Genomic DNA, 16,975 nt, shown 5'->3' on the forward strand with positions numbered 1-16,975 from the left:
CTCACTGACTCTGGTTTAAAGATGTTGACCCTGCCAGGAGAGAAATCTGGCCTTGGTCCTCCGTTTCTGATGACGTAACCTTTAAGTCTTTGGGATGTTATGCCTGACTCAATCTTTGCCTGAGTGTCTTGCATCAGCCAGAGAGTAACACTGTGATTGGCAGATGGGGAGGAGTGATTAACCACACCAGAAAATCTAACAATGTGATATATAGTAGGGGCTTTGGGTCACATGATATTTGTCAACTTCCAAAAAGATTAGAGCCTGAGGTCAGTCTATGGACAGTCACCTAAGTTTGTGTGTGGAGGCCCGGAAAAACCTCTGAACACCTGGCTCGGTGAGCTTCCTCCACCGGCAAGATTCCCTGCATGTTGTCACACTTGGATGCTGGAAAAGTAACACTCCCTGTGACTCCATAGGCAGAGAACAATGGGAGCTCCGTGTTTGGTACTTTGTTGGATCGGCCCTCTGGACCTCTTCCCCTGGCTGCGTTTAATCTGTATCCTTTCCCTGAAGGAAGCCGTCTTTGAGCATGAGTGTTGTGGTCCTTCTAGTGAATTATCAAAGCTGAGGTGGTTTGGGGAGTTCTTCAAACCCGCGGTTGGTGTCAGAAGTAAGGGTGGTCTTGTGGACTGTTCACCCTATCCCCTCCTTCCATATTATCTAAATCCTACCTGTGCCTGACTGAACCCATCTTCCTTGAAGGTGCCCTAAATTACTACAGCTCAGAAAGTGTGCTCTCTTCTGGACTCAAAGCAAGCACTACTTAGACCACTTTCTCAGGAGACTCGTAATAAGATACGGATTTTTACATCAAGAGCCAGTACAGACACATCGACACAGTATACACAGCTCTATGGAGATAACTGAGACAAATTTTCATCAAATCACAGTGACCTTTTGGAGCAGTATTTTCACCAAAGGCTGTTCAATCTCATCCTTTAGAAGTGCTCATTTTGACCCACTCTACCGCCTTCCCAAACCATTAATGAGTTGAGAGCTGCACTTTTAAGGAGCTCAGGTCTTACGCACCCCCTTGATAATGAACCACATCACTGCTTTGCAAATTCTTGTTTTGTTTCCTAATTTTAATGTGTTTACATCTTGTCTCTCTAAAGACCTGATTAAAAGCTTCAAAACAAACCTCAAAAGGACAACAGAAATATCTAAATTTGGGGGGCTGCCTTCACGCTGGGCACGGTACTCACAGCCTTTTACAGACACCATCTGATTGCTTGCACCCACGGCTGCAAGGTAGGGATTTGCTGTCCCTCATCACCATTTTCACCCCATTTCACACACACAGAAAAAGACCATACAGTTTGGAAAGGTTAAGTGGGTTGCCCAAGGGCAAGGACTATGAAGTGATAGAGCAGGATAAGCCCAGAATTCTGCTTCTAGCTCTTAGGCAGCGCTGTCCTTCCTTTCCATCCATTCCCATTCCAGGCCAGAGCCCCCTAGAGACCTCTCTGCCACCATAGTCAAGGCACAACAACACACATGAATACACAAAACTGGCCAAGCAACTCGGGGTGGAAGAAGCTGGCAAACGTTTCCTCCAGTGGGCACTGTTTTCAAGCGAGGGTCATGGACCCTCTGCCCCTACACAGCGCTGCCAGGCCTGCCTGTCATGGTTCCCCTCACTCCTCTCAGGGGAGTCTCCTTCTTCCGGAACGCCAGTCACCCCTGACTGCTTCCCCCCACCCTACACCAATTAAACTGTCACAGTTGGCTGGCTTGGAGACAGGTGCAGGCAGGAAGAGCTCTGAAAGAAGCAGGGAATTCAGGAGAGATGGGGCTTCTCTCCGGAAGCTGCTCTTTGGTTTTCTGTCAAACTGGTCTGCAGACTGGTCGGATGAGCCCACGGAGGTCCCCAGAGACTCTGCAGCCACAGGTGAGAGATGCGGCTTTCTGGAGAAGTGGCAGCTGTCTGTTATCTGTTCGGGGCACCCCAGAGGTGCCCAGGTCCTGGTGCTCTACAGCAGTGTCTCAGATGGAATGATTTTGGCTGGGGGTTGTTTGCATCCTGAATCACAAGCCAGGGAGGAAATTTTCCTCTAAATACAGGTGCTAACCCCCAGTGTGTAAGAGAAGCAGAGAACAAAGAGTGCTTTGGCTCTGCCCTGTAGCCCCGTCTCACCTTACACACTGCTTTCAGTGTTGCCCAGGATTAAAGCAATGGCCAGGAAGCCTAGGGCCTTCCTTCCCTGGTTTCATTAGCACTGCCCCTCTGTTTTCAAGATTTCAAATGCAGTGAGGGAAAGGGGTCTGACTGCTGGAGATGAGAAAACACACTATGGAGAGTCTCACGCTTGGACGTGTTTGATATGCCAGGAGAGGAGGGTTCCCAATCAGTCTCTGCTTAACCTTCGGGTAGGAGGACTGCCCTCTGTCTGTTACATGATCTTCATGGCAGAAGAAACAGTAGTGCTTGAGCCAATGACTCATTGTACAGAGCAAGAATCTTTAGCTTGGGGTCCCTGGACCAACTTTAGGGTCTTGGGCAAGCAAAATTCCTACAGCATTCATCAAATTTCAAAGGGGTGCTTGCCCCACAAGAGAACCATCACCATGGCACACGGCAATCTATACACATTGCTTTCTCTAATTGTACTTGCTGTAGGTACCAACTCTTACTCATTCCTCCTCTAAGCATATGCACATGAGTGCACAGGGACACACAGCCACTAAATGCCCTCTCCTTGTCTACTCCCCAGCCTCACCAAGTACCTGATAACAGATTGTGCTCCAAGGCACTGACAGGCTATAGGGCTGCCTGAAGCATATCTCAATTATTACTGTGGCTCCTACAGACTTAGCATTCTTGTTCATGCTGTTATGAAGAGGGCAAAATCCTTAATGTACCCCCCCCTTCCTCCTGATGCTAGATAAAAGCATGTGCAGGTAGATGCTTGGCATCCATGTCCTTCATCTTTCTTTACATATGGTCCCTCCAGTTCTCTCTAAGGCATCAAGATCAACTGTGTCTCAAACTAGGCCATGGGTTCATTTTTGGGTGGGAGGTAGGGGGTAGGCAGAGAGAGATAGAGTTGAAAAGACCAGCTCTCAAAGGAAGAGACAGGGGCTCTCTGCCTGGGCATAAATAGGAATATGGATCAAAAATCTTGAAGAAGGACATGTGCCTTACAATAGATTCCAAAATCTAATTGGTAGTCCCTAGACTCCGCCCTACATTTTTCGTCCTGAGAGTATCATGATAAGTGAAAGTATGAATATTTTCCATTTGAAAACCAGATTGATGAAGCAGTTCTACTGGAATTGGGGTTATCATAAGGGAACAGCCATCTTTTTTGTAGTTCTGAAAACATCTGAGCTCTATATTCCAGCAGAGTCTAACAACGCTACCTTAACATTAGCTGCCAAGTTTCTGTGTAAAAAGCAAAATATGAGGGGATGAAAATGTAGCTCAGACTTGGGACCATATGTAGGAAGAAAGGTCCAGAGATGCTTCTGATTTTGTTTTTGAAGTGGCCATAGCATAAGAATTTTATCAGTAAATGTTGAATCGACTGCTCAGCAAATTGCAAACTTTAAGGTTGATAAAAAAAAAATATACAGCTAAGATTTATCTGTGCTAATCCATCCTTTTATACCCACATATGCTAGAAATTAAACCACTTTCATATTATGTGTCCATTTAGACAAGTCAGTCAGAAGATAGTGTCTAATAGTTATCAACACACATGCTTTGTATAATCAACTCCGTTTTGGTCAAGTTAATACACCAGCAGAACAGACAGATTTGGGCCTCTTTTCTTATAAAGAATCTGACAATTTAAGGGGGTTGTGTTCACTTCCATTTATGTCCTGGAAAATACACTCTTGTGACTTAGCAACCATGTTTAAAAAGCTCTTGCAGTTCTTAAACAAACAGAGTGTATGTTTATGAGGTCCTAACAACGTTATTTTCAGGGATGACGTTGAGATCGTGATATGCAGCTGTAGGGATTTACAGTAAATTGTGGGTGATTTATTGCTGTGACATACAGTATTTGCCTAGAGAAGAGTGGACACTTATACCTAAGCAGCATCTGCAAGTGTGTTAGATAGGAGATAAGCCAGAGCACCTGGAGACCAAGGACTCCTCACTTTTGAAAGTGAAGGGACCCTTTCTAGATGACGGAGAATCAAGAGTTAAGAAGATTTTTCTGGCACTCCGAGAGCAGAGCTAATTCAAGACCAGAAAGAGAGACAGTTTAGAATAAAGATTGAAAACGGGAGGCCCAAATCTGGCCTGCAGAAGTGTTTTGTTTGGCCTGCAGAGTACTTTAAAAGATCTGGAGCCGTGGGCAGGATTTTAAAACTGGAGATTCAACACAAAGCCTGGTTTCCTCTCCTCTCTCTGAAACACAGGAAGATTGGGCCACACGAGCCTGCGCTCTGCTTGGGGACAATCAGCCAGAGCTGGGAAACCACTTCAGGAGAGGCTTGAGCTCTCACCTCAGCTCAGTCCTCACCAGATCTGCTTCCCTCATTCCTATAACATCTCTTCACCCTACCCCACTCTGCCCCATCTCTTGGAGCTTACAAACCTTGCTGTAGGGAATGTTATTTTTCACTGTGGAGCTCTCAGCAAACAGATCCCCTAAACTGGCAAGGCTCATTTTCAGATAGGAGGATGGACAAAGCACATATTTCTCTCTAAAACTCATCACAAGATTATTAGGTTTTCTGAACAAAAACTGGACATATCTACAGGTGCCATTTTTTTTTACGAATGGGCTGCTGGAGTTCATATTTCTCAAAGCCAAGTCAAAAGACATAGTTTGAAATGGAATGTTTATTTTTAATTTCCTCATCTGAAACAATTAGATGACACTAAGATGGATGGGATATTAGGCCTCTGTCTCTGAGCTTGTTTTGTTATCTGTGAAAATTTCCAGATGGATGGGGCTGACAGGAAGGGAGGAATCAGGGCCAACTTTCCAACAGGCCATGGCAGGCACAGTGCCTACAGCCCACCAGACTTCCAGTGACCTACAAAAATGCCTTAATTTTCCTTTCTTTAAAATCAGAAGAAAAAAACCCAATAAATACATAATAATGAATCCAGCCTGGATTATATTCATCTTTATATGAATGCAGTCACAAAGTGTAACTTTTAATATGCTGTACAGAGAAAGGGACCCAAGAAAGCACCCATGAAAATCATCATGTGACCCTAGAGGCAAACCCCGGTCACCAGCCAAACGTGCCGTGACCACTTCATCAGTAACAGCACCTTCCATGGCCATAACTTTCTTCCCCACTATGTCCCTGGATGCTTAGCATGTGGCAAGTTCACAAAGAGGGCCCCTGAAACTACACCCTGACCTTGCTCTCAGAAAGGTGGAGTGGATGCCTTTCAGTCAGCCACTTCTGGAAATTTCCAAAGAGAAGTTTCCAAAGATTTTCATCACTTGCAATTGGAGAACAGGTATTATTGCCACCAGGGACAGTTTGCTTGTCTGGTTCTGTTATGCCACCCTTGCAGCACTCTCAATCCTTTATTTCAGGGGCTCATGGCAAGGCGGGGCTTTGCCGGACTCAGCACATACCGAAAATAAAAGTCAGAGAACATAGTGCAGGCCATGAGAGGCCCCTCTGTGGGTTCTCAGAATCAAGGGAAGACAAGAGTTTTAACCTCCTCAACTCAAAACCTCCCCAAAGTCAAAACACTTCCAAGACCCAGCTGTCCTCTTGGCTTCTCTACCTTCAGCCCTGACCTTCTGCAATGCTCATAGTAGAGAGTGATGACACACTTCCTGGGGAGATCTCAGTTGTTACCTTGTTTTGGTACCTCATTTCTCCTGTCCTTTTGCTATATTTATGCCCAATTCCCCTCTATTTGCTATATGATGGCTAGACTTTCTGGCCCTTGTAAAAATATATATAATTTAAAAGTCTTAATGGAAAAGATCTAGTCTTACACGTAGTATTTTCAATCCTCCATACCTAGCAAATTTCTTTCCTGCATTCAATACTTAGTAGGGATCTCTTACCTGACGATATATTTAAAGGCATAGGTTCATGGCTCTCAGCTTCATCTCTGTTGTTACCATGAGACTAGTGGCTACCCCACTCATGCTATGCTCTCTCATCAATCGAGAGTTGGGACAAGAATGTCCCCTACACACATACACATACACACAAACACACACACACACACATATTCCCTTCTCCCAAATTCTACAAATAGTGACATGTGCATCAAAAAGCCCCAAGGGCATCTTTGCTGCAAGAAATTCTATTTTTAAACCACAAATGACTCATCACTGACCAGGGTCTCCCCAAAGCTACAATTTGTCAGACTGTCAGGAAGAAGGACGAATAAAAGCAAAGACAGAGGTCACATCTCCATTCTCGTCTGCAACCCAGAAGACCTATCATAAAGCTGTAATAGTCTACACCAAACCTCAGCACAATCATGGTTGTGTGAAGCATGAGCTTTGCCCTTGTGTTTGGATTAAACTGTTCTGAGCGCTAACCTTTCTCTCCAGCTGGCTCCTACTCTGATCCCTTGGCAGTTCTGTGTGCACTTCTGCCTGTGACTTTACGTAGAGGACCAGTGCTGTGCAACAGGGACAAGATCCAGCCCTCGTGCGCTATAAACACATGCTCATTGCAGAAGACATAAACAATCAACTGAACCTACAAGGGAATGCATGTTTTTCATTTTCCCTGAAACAATCATTCTTTTTAAAAGAAGCAAGAGGGCTGAAACAGTGTCAGATAATCCAAAGTTTTCCTTTGAAATTCTGAAGAGTGTTGAGAAGAGAAGAAATAATTCATTCTAATTTTGGAGAGAAGAGTAAATACAGATTTATAGACATAGTCATCAGATAGTGTTTTCACAGTGAAACAAATGGAGCCATTGGGCAAAATGTCCTCAAAAGTCATGCATAACAAATTCCAGGGGAAAAAAATCTAAACAAGCCAAACCAATGCATTCAGGCTTGCTAATAACCTTCCACAACATAGTTGAACACTTACCTCCCCCTCCAAAATAGTACAACAAGAAAAAAAAAAAAAGGAAAGGCTCATAAAATCAAGGAATTCAGGGTCTCTTGCCAAGGAGATTGAATCCCAAGTGCCTACCTCTCATTATCTTTGTTCTTTTCTATGACCCTAAAGTTGCCCCCATGATGACAGCCTGAAACTCCCAGAATAGGTGTAAGAATCACTATTTGCTTTGCTATTCAATGGATAATATTTGTCATCACATCTTAGTTTATTTAGTATTTGGTAGGAAGAACCCCAAGGGATCAAGGATAAAGGGGCCTGGACTAGAGAAAATTGCTCTGGTTCTAGGTCAGCCCCTGGCTACGTGGGTGACCTTGAGTATATCCCTCAACTTCATGGGGCAGGAGAGGAGGTTGAGGCACAGGGGATAGTGGCACAAGGTGGACTTGAAAGTCTCTTCAAATTCTAACATGTCATTCTCTCAAGTTACCTTTTGGAGCTAGGCCCTGGAAGGTCTAGCTCTGTCTTCCTTCCCATTCCTAAGAGTCTCTGATTTTTTCCAAGGAAAGGCCAAAGATGACCAGGTCTCTGATGTTTCCAGATGCCAATGGATGTGATACCTATGTATCACCCAGGCAATGAGAAGTAAGCCAGGAAGCTGAGCCCGCCTTACCCAGATGGAAGGGAGATGGATGAAGAGGAGTTACCCTCTGGGCATATCCTCCACCTGTCTTCTCTCCTAATTAAAAAAAAAAAAAAAAACTGGCATTTTGGAAAGCTAGATGAAATAGAACAGTTGAGTCAGAGAATCCAGTGTTGCCATTAAAGGTTAAATTCTGCAAGGGGACAAAGACTTCCCATTGGGAGGTATTTACAGACTCTTTGCCCTGAAGGTCTGTTCCCCTCCTCCATCCCTCTGTGGGCCCAGTGCCTCCACCATCTGACGTTCCATTCTCTCAACAGCTGCTGGCTCTCCTGTTGTGCTCCCTTCACAGATGTGCAATGCTGTTCTGAACATCCTGCCCTTGAACTTTCCCTACCCATAATTTTCCAAACCAAAGCCTCGCAATAAAAATGTCAGTGAGGGATAGAGAAAATTAGGGTGGAGCATGTAAAAAGGGGGGAAAAAGAATAGGGAGATGCTTTGCACACACACTGACTTGTGTTGACTTCCTCAACAAAGGTTAAAAGCATACAGTGACTCCTCGACAAAGACATCATGGCAGAGGAAGGCAGGAAATTTCCCAGCATGCCACCTAGAAAGGCCACGTTCCATGAAGGAGCTGGGCACAGGGTAAGGTGGTGAGCTCCCTTCTGCATGCCATGGGCTACCCGACTGTCCTTACTGCCAGGCAGGGGGCGAGCTCATGGTGGAAGTGAGAATGGCCTTCATAGTACTTTTTTTACAGTTTACATCATGTTATCGTGGAGGTGACAACGCCATCCTCACAGCTAGGCCAGGTGTCTGCTACCAAGCTGCCACTTGGGAGGCACTGGGTCAACACCTGTGCATACAGCCAGGAAGAACGGGACCACCCGCAGGAGGAGGTCAGGTATCTTACCCTGGTCCAGAGACCTCCACAGAAAGCTCTTGGGAACCAAATTCTCCTAAAGTCCATTGCTTCATTGGTGCTAACTTTCTAGGCACACAGTGCAAAGCTGTAACAAGTTAATGAAATTCTGCAGCTCTCTCAGAGACAAAAGAACCTGTGTCATGGAGTAGTAGGGCTTCTCTCATTACCTACTGTAGTGTGCCAACCGACAGCCACAGAGGACAAGGTGAGCATGGTGGGAGGAAGCCAAGGGGCTTTCTACTGGGAAAAAAACCCTTAATTGGGAGAAGCCCTTGAGAACAACCAGTTTTCCTTGTTCTTTGCTACCTTGACCCTATTCCATCACCAAATGCTGCCACTCCCCTGAGATAAAAGAGAAGAGAGCCTTATTACACCATAACTTAGGAAGAAACGCATCAAGACCTAAACAGACAGCAGACACGACATGTCCCATGGACCCATCCCACAAGTCTTGTGTCCTAGGGAGGAAGCTGTGCTAGGCACTGCTGACTTGTGGACGTGGTCCCAAAGATAGGAAATGGGAAGACGGAGAACAAATTGAAAACAGGACAGAGGAGTCAGCTAAGGAGGCTCAGCTACTCCTCGTTCTTGCAACTCCTCACTCGACCCACAGAGGCACTTCCACCGTCGGGAATTACAGCTCGAGACACTTGGGAGAGAGATCCCTTTAGACGTGTTGGGCTTGAGTCCTGGCTCCCTGACCGATGAGCTACCCGGTTTGGGGGTTTGGGACAAATGCGGCATGTTCGGGAAGGTAGAGCACTCATCCGATCAGGTTGTTGGGAGCACTCAGGGAGGTCCTGTGTGGTGTGCATCACGAGGTGCTCAGCACAGTCTCCGATCAGGGAACAGTTCTCCCAGCCACCTGCCCCATCTCTTCCTTTTATGAGAAGGATTTCTAGGCTGGGGGACTCAAGGCCCACCTGTGTGAACACTCACTGGGTACAGTAGCTGGTGACTGGCCGGTTCTGCGACGGCTCTGGGTATCCCCATCACATCAACAGTACCACTTTTATTTTTGGAGACTATGAAAACCATCAGGTCGATTTCTATTGTGATCTTAAGGATAATCTCCCTTAACCATACCTAACCCCAAGCAATTTTACTGTGTGGTGGAAAATCTTCAGTGTGAGAGGTCTCAAATGAGCGAATGAACACAAGATGAATGAGCCCGTGAATGCAAACGTAAAACGTTAAATGGATGTTAAAGACCAAGGGAGGGCCATTTTCACATCATAACGCCAGCATTGCCCTGGAACCCAGCCCTTGGATTAGATGCTTTCCAAAATTTGCACTGCTCTTCCCTCTTCCTTCCTGATGTCCATATCCCCCAAAGCAGCCTTGCTGATACGAGAAGCCAAGAGCAAAGACCGGTGAAATCAGCAGGTGCCCCCACTGTGTGCCAGCAATTTTGGAGCTGATAAAGTCATTAAGGAAAATTTTAACAATGTATAACCTTTCAGCTTTACTCTGCTAACAGCAGGTAGCCTCCCTTGCAGAGACGTGCGCCTGCACTGAAGTAACCAGTGAGCAGGACTTGACCTTCATTTTCAGTATGCGCAATATTAAATATTCATAATCCACGTAACTGTAGCATAAGAAGTAGCTGAGTTTAAACACGAATCAAAGGAATAAATATCTCCCCACAGGTGAGTCATCCTTTCCAAGAATGCCCCTGGAAAAAATGCAAATATCCAGGGCCCGGAACCCCTGTCTCTTCCAACTTTCTCTTGAAATTCTAGAAGCAGCAGGAACTGCTGCATTATGCAATCCACGAATCCTGCCCTCACACTGACATCGTTGGGTCTTTTTTTTTTTCTTATCTATTAGAGAAGAATTACCGTACCTATGTCAAAGAGAGGAAACAGACAGGGATGGAACCAGCCATGGTGACATTATCATCCACAGGGTGTCTGGGGTGCTTTTGACTCAGTTGTACAATTTTTTTAAAGTCTTTGCTTCACAGAGTATTCAGAGTGTGTGGGAGGAAAGGGTCAGCGGAGATCAAGAGACATCAGAATTAGGAGCTGGAGTGGCATATGCCTTAAATTGGACAGAACACCTTTAAAAAGAATGAGAAAGAAGAGTTCTTTTGGGCAGTACCTGCCTTGTGTGGCTAATTTAATATCTTCTGAGGGATAGGATTATTGTGTTTGGAGGGCTTAAATCTTCTCCGTGTCTAGAAGGAACTGACACTTGTGCCTATCCAAAGTCTTGGTAGAAGAGCTCCTCTGCTTGGCTGCTTCTAGAGAGTCTACCGCTGGGATGATGAAGCATAATTTTAACACAGTTTAACATAATTCTCTTTGGCTTTCAACTCCAGGAGCTCGGAGCCACAATCTGTCTTAGCTAGATAGCAATCACTTGAGGCTGCGCAAGTGATTCTTCTGTGGTGATCACTCCAGGAAAATTAAGACCCAAAGAAGCTCTCCTCAAATCCTTGAATGAAAAAAAAGGCTGCTCCGGGACCTATCTTGGCCTAACGATGGGAAAGGAAAGATCCTTAGGGGAGGCTGTCTTTGGAAATGACTTACCCACTACCTCTTGAGAGTAAACTAAGTTCTGAAAGGTTAACAAGATCAGAGAGCCACCAATTATGACATTTTTCTGGACTGCCTTCCCCACCTGCTGCCACATGAAAGTGGAATGACCAGCCACCCCACCTGCCAGCCCATTCACACAACCCCAATAGGCCTGTCTGACACTGAGCCGGCAGGGCAGACCACCAGAGCCTGTTGTGTATATTAATCTGCCTTCCTTGCCCTCTTCAAGGGGCTGGGTGCAGAGACCCCCATATCTTGAACTTGTGCTGCTAGAACATTCCTCACCATTTTGGGGAGGTGCAGCTCCGATTGAAATTCATGGAGATGAGCCACTTCACGACAATGTCCGCCCAACTAGGCTCATACGAGGGAAAGCCTAGGGATTTGTTTATTTGATTGATATATTTGAAGGGCTAAATGCTAACAGAAATTTGTCTGAAGAATACGAGGTTTTTCCAGGGTGGTAATATAGGATAACTTCCCAAGAGAAGTTTAAGGCCCTCTTTCCAAGTCCCCCACATAGCCAGCCAAACCACCAGTGTGTATAAATCAATGAGAATTTCAGATGAAAAGATGAATTTTAAGAATTTACATTCAGCTTTCTTACACATTTTCCATTTGCTTCTTATATGTGGATAGAACTTTATTTTCTCTTAGTCTGCTTGATTACAATGTCTAATAGGTTTTTTGTTTGTTTGTTTTGTTTTTGTTTTTGTTTTTTATTCCTGGGAATCTGTGGACTTGCCATAAAGGTTACTTTACAGATTTTACTTCTGCCCCTTACTTCATGTGTGCATGCTTTGCAGGCTTTCCCCAGGAAGATGGAAGACTCCTTGGTTATTGGCTGCGGCGATCAGGTCACCCAAAGGACAGAACCTTGGGAGATGGCTATAACCAAACATACTAATGCAAATGAGAACCGGAAGGGCTGACATAAATAAACATCAAGTCTTCTTATAAATCAAGTCTCGTTATGCCAAACCACACAGGTCAGTGACACAGAAGAAAGACTGAGGTTAGGGCAGTCCCCAGGGAAAATGGGGACAAGTTTGGTTCTAAGATTATTGGCATTTTTGCTGAAAAATTGAGCAAACTGTCCATCTTTGGAATAGACTCTTTGTAAGTCCATTAAAGAAACCGGAACCAGAAAAGGGTCCCAATGCTGGCTTTCCCAAGACTGAGCAAAATCATAACTAAATCCGAAGGACCGTGGGGTGGCGCAGGGCATCCAGAGTAGGGGCCCTTTGCTTTGGGGAATTCGATTCCTTTCCATTCTCCTATATGGAGCTGTGAACACCAGAATCTACCGAACAAAAGTCTGCCTCTCAGTAGACACTGTAAAAAAGGACACAATTCAAATCCATCTAACAAGAGCATTTTATTTCTGAGAAATACAGAGGAGCAGAAAGGGAGGGGAAGGGTAAGAAGGTGCCGAGGCATCTCTCCTAACCGATCACCACACTCACCTCCATGTGAGGGTTTGCTCTGTCTGGGGCACACATACTACATGCCCAAACCCATTTCCTGAGCCTGGCATGGAAGTTGACAGGATATGCACCCCCTGACATGTTAGAACACTCCTCACTCCTGGGAAGAGAATGGAGAAATAAGACCAGGGCTTTAGAAGATCTTTAGTTCAATCCAAATATGGTCCAGAATCATTAAGAGAAGATATTTAAAAGAAGCTTACCTTCAATGACATACCAGTTGGAGATGTCCAGGCTTAAACATCTCTTCTCTTTCTTGGCCAAAAAGAGCTAATGGAGGAGGCGTGTAGAATCTTGTCTCCTGGAGGACTTTGAAAGGACTCTCCACCTGAGGCAGGTGAGGGCAGTCCAGCCTTGTGCATGGGGACTGAAGGACCTCTGATACTCTCAGACTTGGCTGATTCCCAGAGGCAAGTGATTAAAGGGATGTTTGCTTTATTTTCCCTGACATGGCATTTTGGCCTCAGCACCCAATTGCACAAAATCCTTTGGCTGGTGACCAGATGCCTCTGAGAAATTCAGAATTTAGGCGTGCATGAAATTACTACCATCCCGAGCCATAGAAAAAGAGCACTAAGCTCAGGACTCAGGCACACCAGGGTCCGTGCCAACAAGGACACAAAGCAGGTTCCTGGAATCAAACTCTAGTGAACAGTCATACCAAGGATAGAGTTCAGAGAGACAAAAAACACTCTCACAGTGGACAACGCAGGCAAAGAGTTCAAGGTCACCGCCCAGTTGTCAAGTTCACGGTCACCACAGAAAGGCGCGTCAGACCAGCTTGGCTCCAGCTTCTCAGCCCCAAGCTTGCAACAGAATCCTTGGAACAAATAAGGTACCCCGGGGTGACACCTGCTGGAACCAGGGCAGAGCTGGCCACTGCCTAGCAGCTCTGCTCAGTGACCTCTTTTGACCCCTATGAAGCCTTAAACTCTGTCCTCAAGAACCGCCCCCACCTCCACCTCAGGTTCAGCCCAGAGTACCAGTTCACTCAGCTGGTACCCCAGGGCTCCACACAAATGTCCACTCTAGGAAATGCTAGATGGCCATGGGCCTTGACCTCTGGGAGTCATAAAGAACTCCTTCCTCCCATCTGTTACCTTCACAAGTCAAGAAGTACCAATGAGCAATGCTTCCACTGAATATTCTGCTTGATAGCTGCAAAGGACAGAGCCATGCTTCCTAATCTGATCCCCAACAAGATTAAAGCATGAGAAACCCTAATGAGAAGAGGACCTTACAAACATGGCAAGAATGGCTTGGACCCTCATTGGCTGGATACCTGTAACCCTCCCAGTGGTTGGACATTCCTACCAAAGCCCTCCTAGCTTCTTGACATCTTTAGTGCAAATATTTCAACAGGAAACAGGTATTTGAAAACAAATTAGACCCAGCAAAAAGACTTATCCTCAGATACCTCTCTCCCTCTTACACCAGCAGAATCCGAGTAACCTTCCTGTGACAGCTTGTTTTCCCATTCAGAAAACCAGCAGAGTAGCTTTGCCTTCCTCTGACAGCCTTCCACCCTCAAAAGACTTGCAAATTTCGGTGTTAAAATAAATCAAGTCATCGACGCAGAGGCTCATGATTGTTTTAGAAAAGAGGGCAAGACAACGTATTTGAATACTCACTTTGACGAATCTATGAAGTATATTACAAGGGCACCAATGCTGAGAGCAAAGACTAAGACAACCTGCAAAAGAAGAAGAAAATGCCATCACTTAAAGCCAACACCAGGAAGCTTCATTTTTGGGGGGCTTTGTCGGGGGTGGGGGTTGGACACAAGTGGAGAAGCAGATTTCCAACTGCTTTCTGGGGTCCTCTTGGGAATCTCAAGCCCTGGAGGCCCCCACAGGACGCCCTGATGCTGCCTCCACACCTTGCAGTGGGCAGCAACCTCTGTGCTGGCCAACAGGGGTCAGGGCAGACTCTTGTTTCTATGGTGCTGGGTCCCATCTTGCCCTGTTAGCAACAGGGTCCAGCTTCTCCGCAACTTAAGTCCGCACACTTCCAGTGAGGAAAGAGCAGGTAAGAATTCAGGGCAATACAACTGGTCATTTTATGGGCATCCTGGACCCAGAAGAACTCAGACATGGGAATATCAATTTTTCCAAGTTCTGACAAGGATTTACAGACCACAAAGTTGACCCATTTTAAGTGCACAATTCGGTGACTTCAAGTAAACTAACCAAGGGATACAGCCATCACTGCAATGAAATGGCTTTGACCATTTTCATCAATCCCAGGAAGACCCCTCACACCCAGGAACAAGCTAAGCCCGCTCCCGCCCCCAGCCCTATGCAACCCCTGATTGACTGCTGGTCTCCAGACAAGAACCATCAATTTGAAAAGCACAAATTTGCTGCTTGTACAAATGTGTGTGTGTGTGTGTGTGTGTGTGCACATCCACGAGCGTGTAGTTACAACACTTCTCAAGTATTCTGGAAACGGGTTAGGTGCAGGGAGCCAAAGCCGCTAATACATTAGGCCAGCTACACGAGAAGACTTGTTCATCTTTACACTCTTCACTCAGAATTAATCGCCTCTGATATAAAAGACAGTTTGGCATCTCCTCCAAAGGATACCTGTCACACTGACGTCCATCTGAAGCGTATGCGGCAGCTGACGCCGCCACCAACACTTCTGTCCCCGCTCTACGTTCTGGTTTGTTCATTTAGTCTTTCACAGAGGAGACCAGTAGGGCAACTAAACGGATGCTCAGAAATGAGCAAGACGCTCAGAGCCAACAATTAAGATTGAAAACAGAAAGCAAACACTACCGCTGCACGCTGTGCCAACAAATACCTTTCCGACACACTAATATCCTAAAAGGACCACGCAGAAAGAAGTGTCAGTCTCTTCTCAGAGTATCTGCATATTGACATCCCTCTGGCATCGGCTGGTGGATAGAGATGAATCCCAATTTATGTAACGACTGCGTACAGCCAAGTGTGTGTGTGTGTGTGTGTGTGTGAGAGAGAGAGAGAGAGAGAGTCGAGGGGATCACACATGCATATCTGTACTGTGTGTGTGCATCAAACTGGCAGATAGGAAATGCAATCTGCCTATTGTACTCATTGAAAACATTGCAGAGCCCCACGGAGCTACCAGGACAGACAGCAGACCACACAGTAAACACTAACAAACAGCAGGACACTGAGGAAGACGTAGCCTCATAGCACCTGACAAATCATCCTGATGGAAGAAAGTGGTAAAACAGTACATCACTGGGGCTTATTTTATTCTTCCATTTTGTCTCAAAAACTAAACCGTGCTGCAGCTGAATCCAAGGTAACCCTGCAGTCTGCTGGCAAATCACCATCTATCCGGTGCTAATCCTCCTGGCAGGCTCATCCCAGGCTCTCCCCTCACGCTCATTCACTCCTTCATCCCTTTGCAAAGTCATACACACAAAAAAAACACAAACAAAAATATAAACAAGCCTCTTCTTTTCCCTCTATCATCTGAAGGAGACAGCAAAACAAATAGCTTAAGATTAATTTTGATCTGTGTTGCTATTTATGAGACATAAGCACTGAAATCCTGGCCCCGACCTCATTCTCAAAATGCTGCAAAGAGAAGGGGCGTGGCCAGGGCACAGGGGAAGGACCTCTTCTTCATTCATAAACAGCTGACCCAAGACTAATCTCTGTCAGCTGGGCTCTGTGTGTGTGTGTGTGTGTGTGTGTGTGTGTGTGTAAGGATGCTGAGCTTTGGTCAGAGCTGACTCTACAGGCCAATGAGGGGATGGGAAGGGAGGGCAGGGATGCAGGGGAGAGGGGAGGAAAGAGGATAGAAGCCCTTGCAAATGGCATCACCATCGTTATGAAATGAGCTCAAAATCTAAGCTCTCTTGCAATGGTGAGGATTTCCCAGCACTGGGGGGCCAGACGAAGTAGCTGACACTAATTTGTCCCAGCTGCCTTCACTTGGCCTCTCTGACAGGGAATAATGTGCAGCTTATTTAAGCAAATCAGCCAGTGACAGGAGGGGAGGACTCCTGCTAGCTTCTTAAGATGCAAACTCAAGTATCAGCATCTCTCTGATAGGATGAGGGAGGGAAGAAATTCAGGAGGGAAATGACCTCCAAGAACTGAAGACCTTGGTGAGAGAACCAATTCTTGGGTCCACATGTTCATCTGGAAGGCTGTCTCTTGAGGAGGTACAGGGCATCCAAACTGATCCACCCCCCACACCCCCCACCTCAAGGACTGAAATAATCAATGAGGAAGAGACCAGCTTCTCAAAATTAAGGCAACTGGGCATGTGGTTTTTAAACATGCTAAATGGCTCTTTATCATGTCGGGCTTGATTACATTGTCAACCTGGATCCAAGTGCTACAGAAAATGAATCAACCCCTTGGATTAGGCCGTGGAAATAGGAATCCAACAAAGATTCATCTTCTAT

General features: G+C 45.8%; 1 protein-coding gene across 32 annotated transcripts in view; it reads right to left on the bottom strand.

The window, feature by feature from the left end:
• The window catches only part of KCNMA1 (potassium calcium-activated channel subfamily M alpha 1), a 717,848-nt gene that overhangs the window by 344,208 nt on the left and 356,665 nt on the right, over positions 1-16,975 (bottom strand). For all 32 annotated transcript variants that reach the window (XR_012001127.1, XR_012001126.1, XM_072756332.1 and 29 more), the window contains exon 3: positions 14,199-14,260. Coding sequence is in view for 30 of the 32 variants with exons in the window: in XM_072756332.1 (XP_072612433.1) it covers positions 14,199-14,260 (62 nt within the window). In the remaining 2 variants the exon portion in view is untranslated. The remainder of the gene's footprint in view (positions 1-14,198; positions 14,261-16,975) is intronic.

The sequence above is a fragment of the Vulpes vulpes genome, chromosome 4 (genome assembly GCF_048418805.1).
Source record: "Vulpes vulpes isolate BD-2025 chromosome 4, VulVul3, whole genome shotgun sequence".
Lineage (NCBI taxonomy): Eukaryota > Metazoa > Chordata > Mammalia > Carnivora > Canidae > Vulpes > Vulpes vulpes.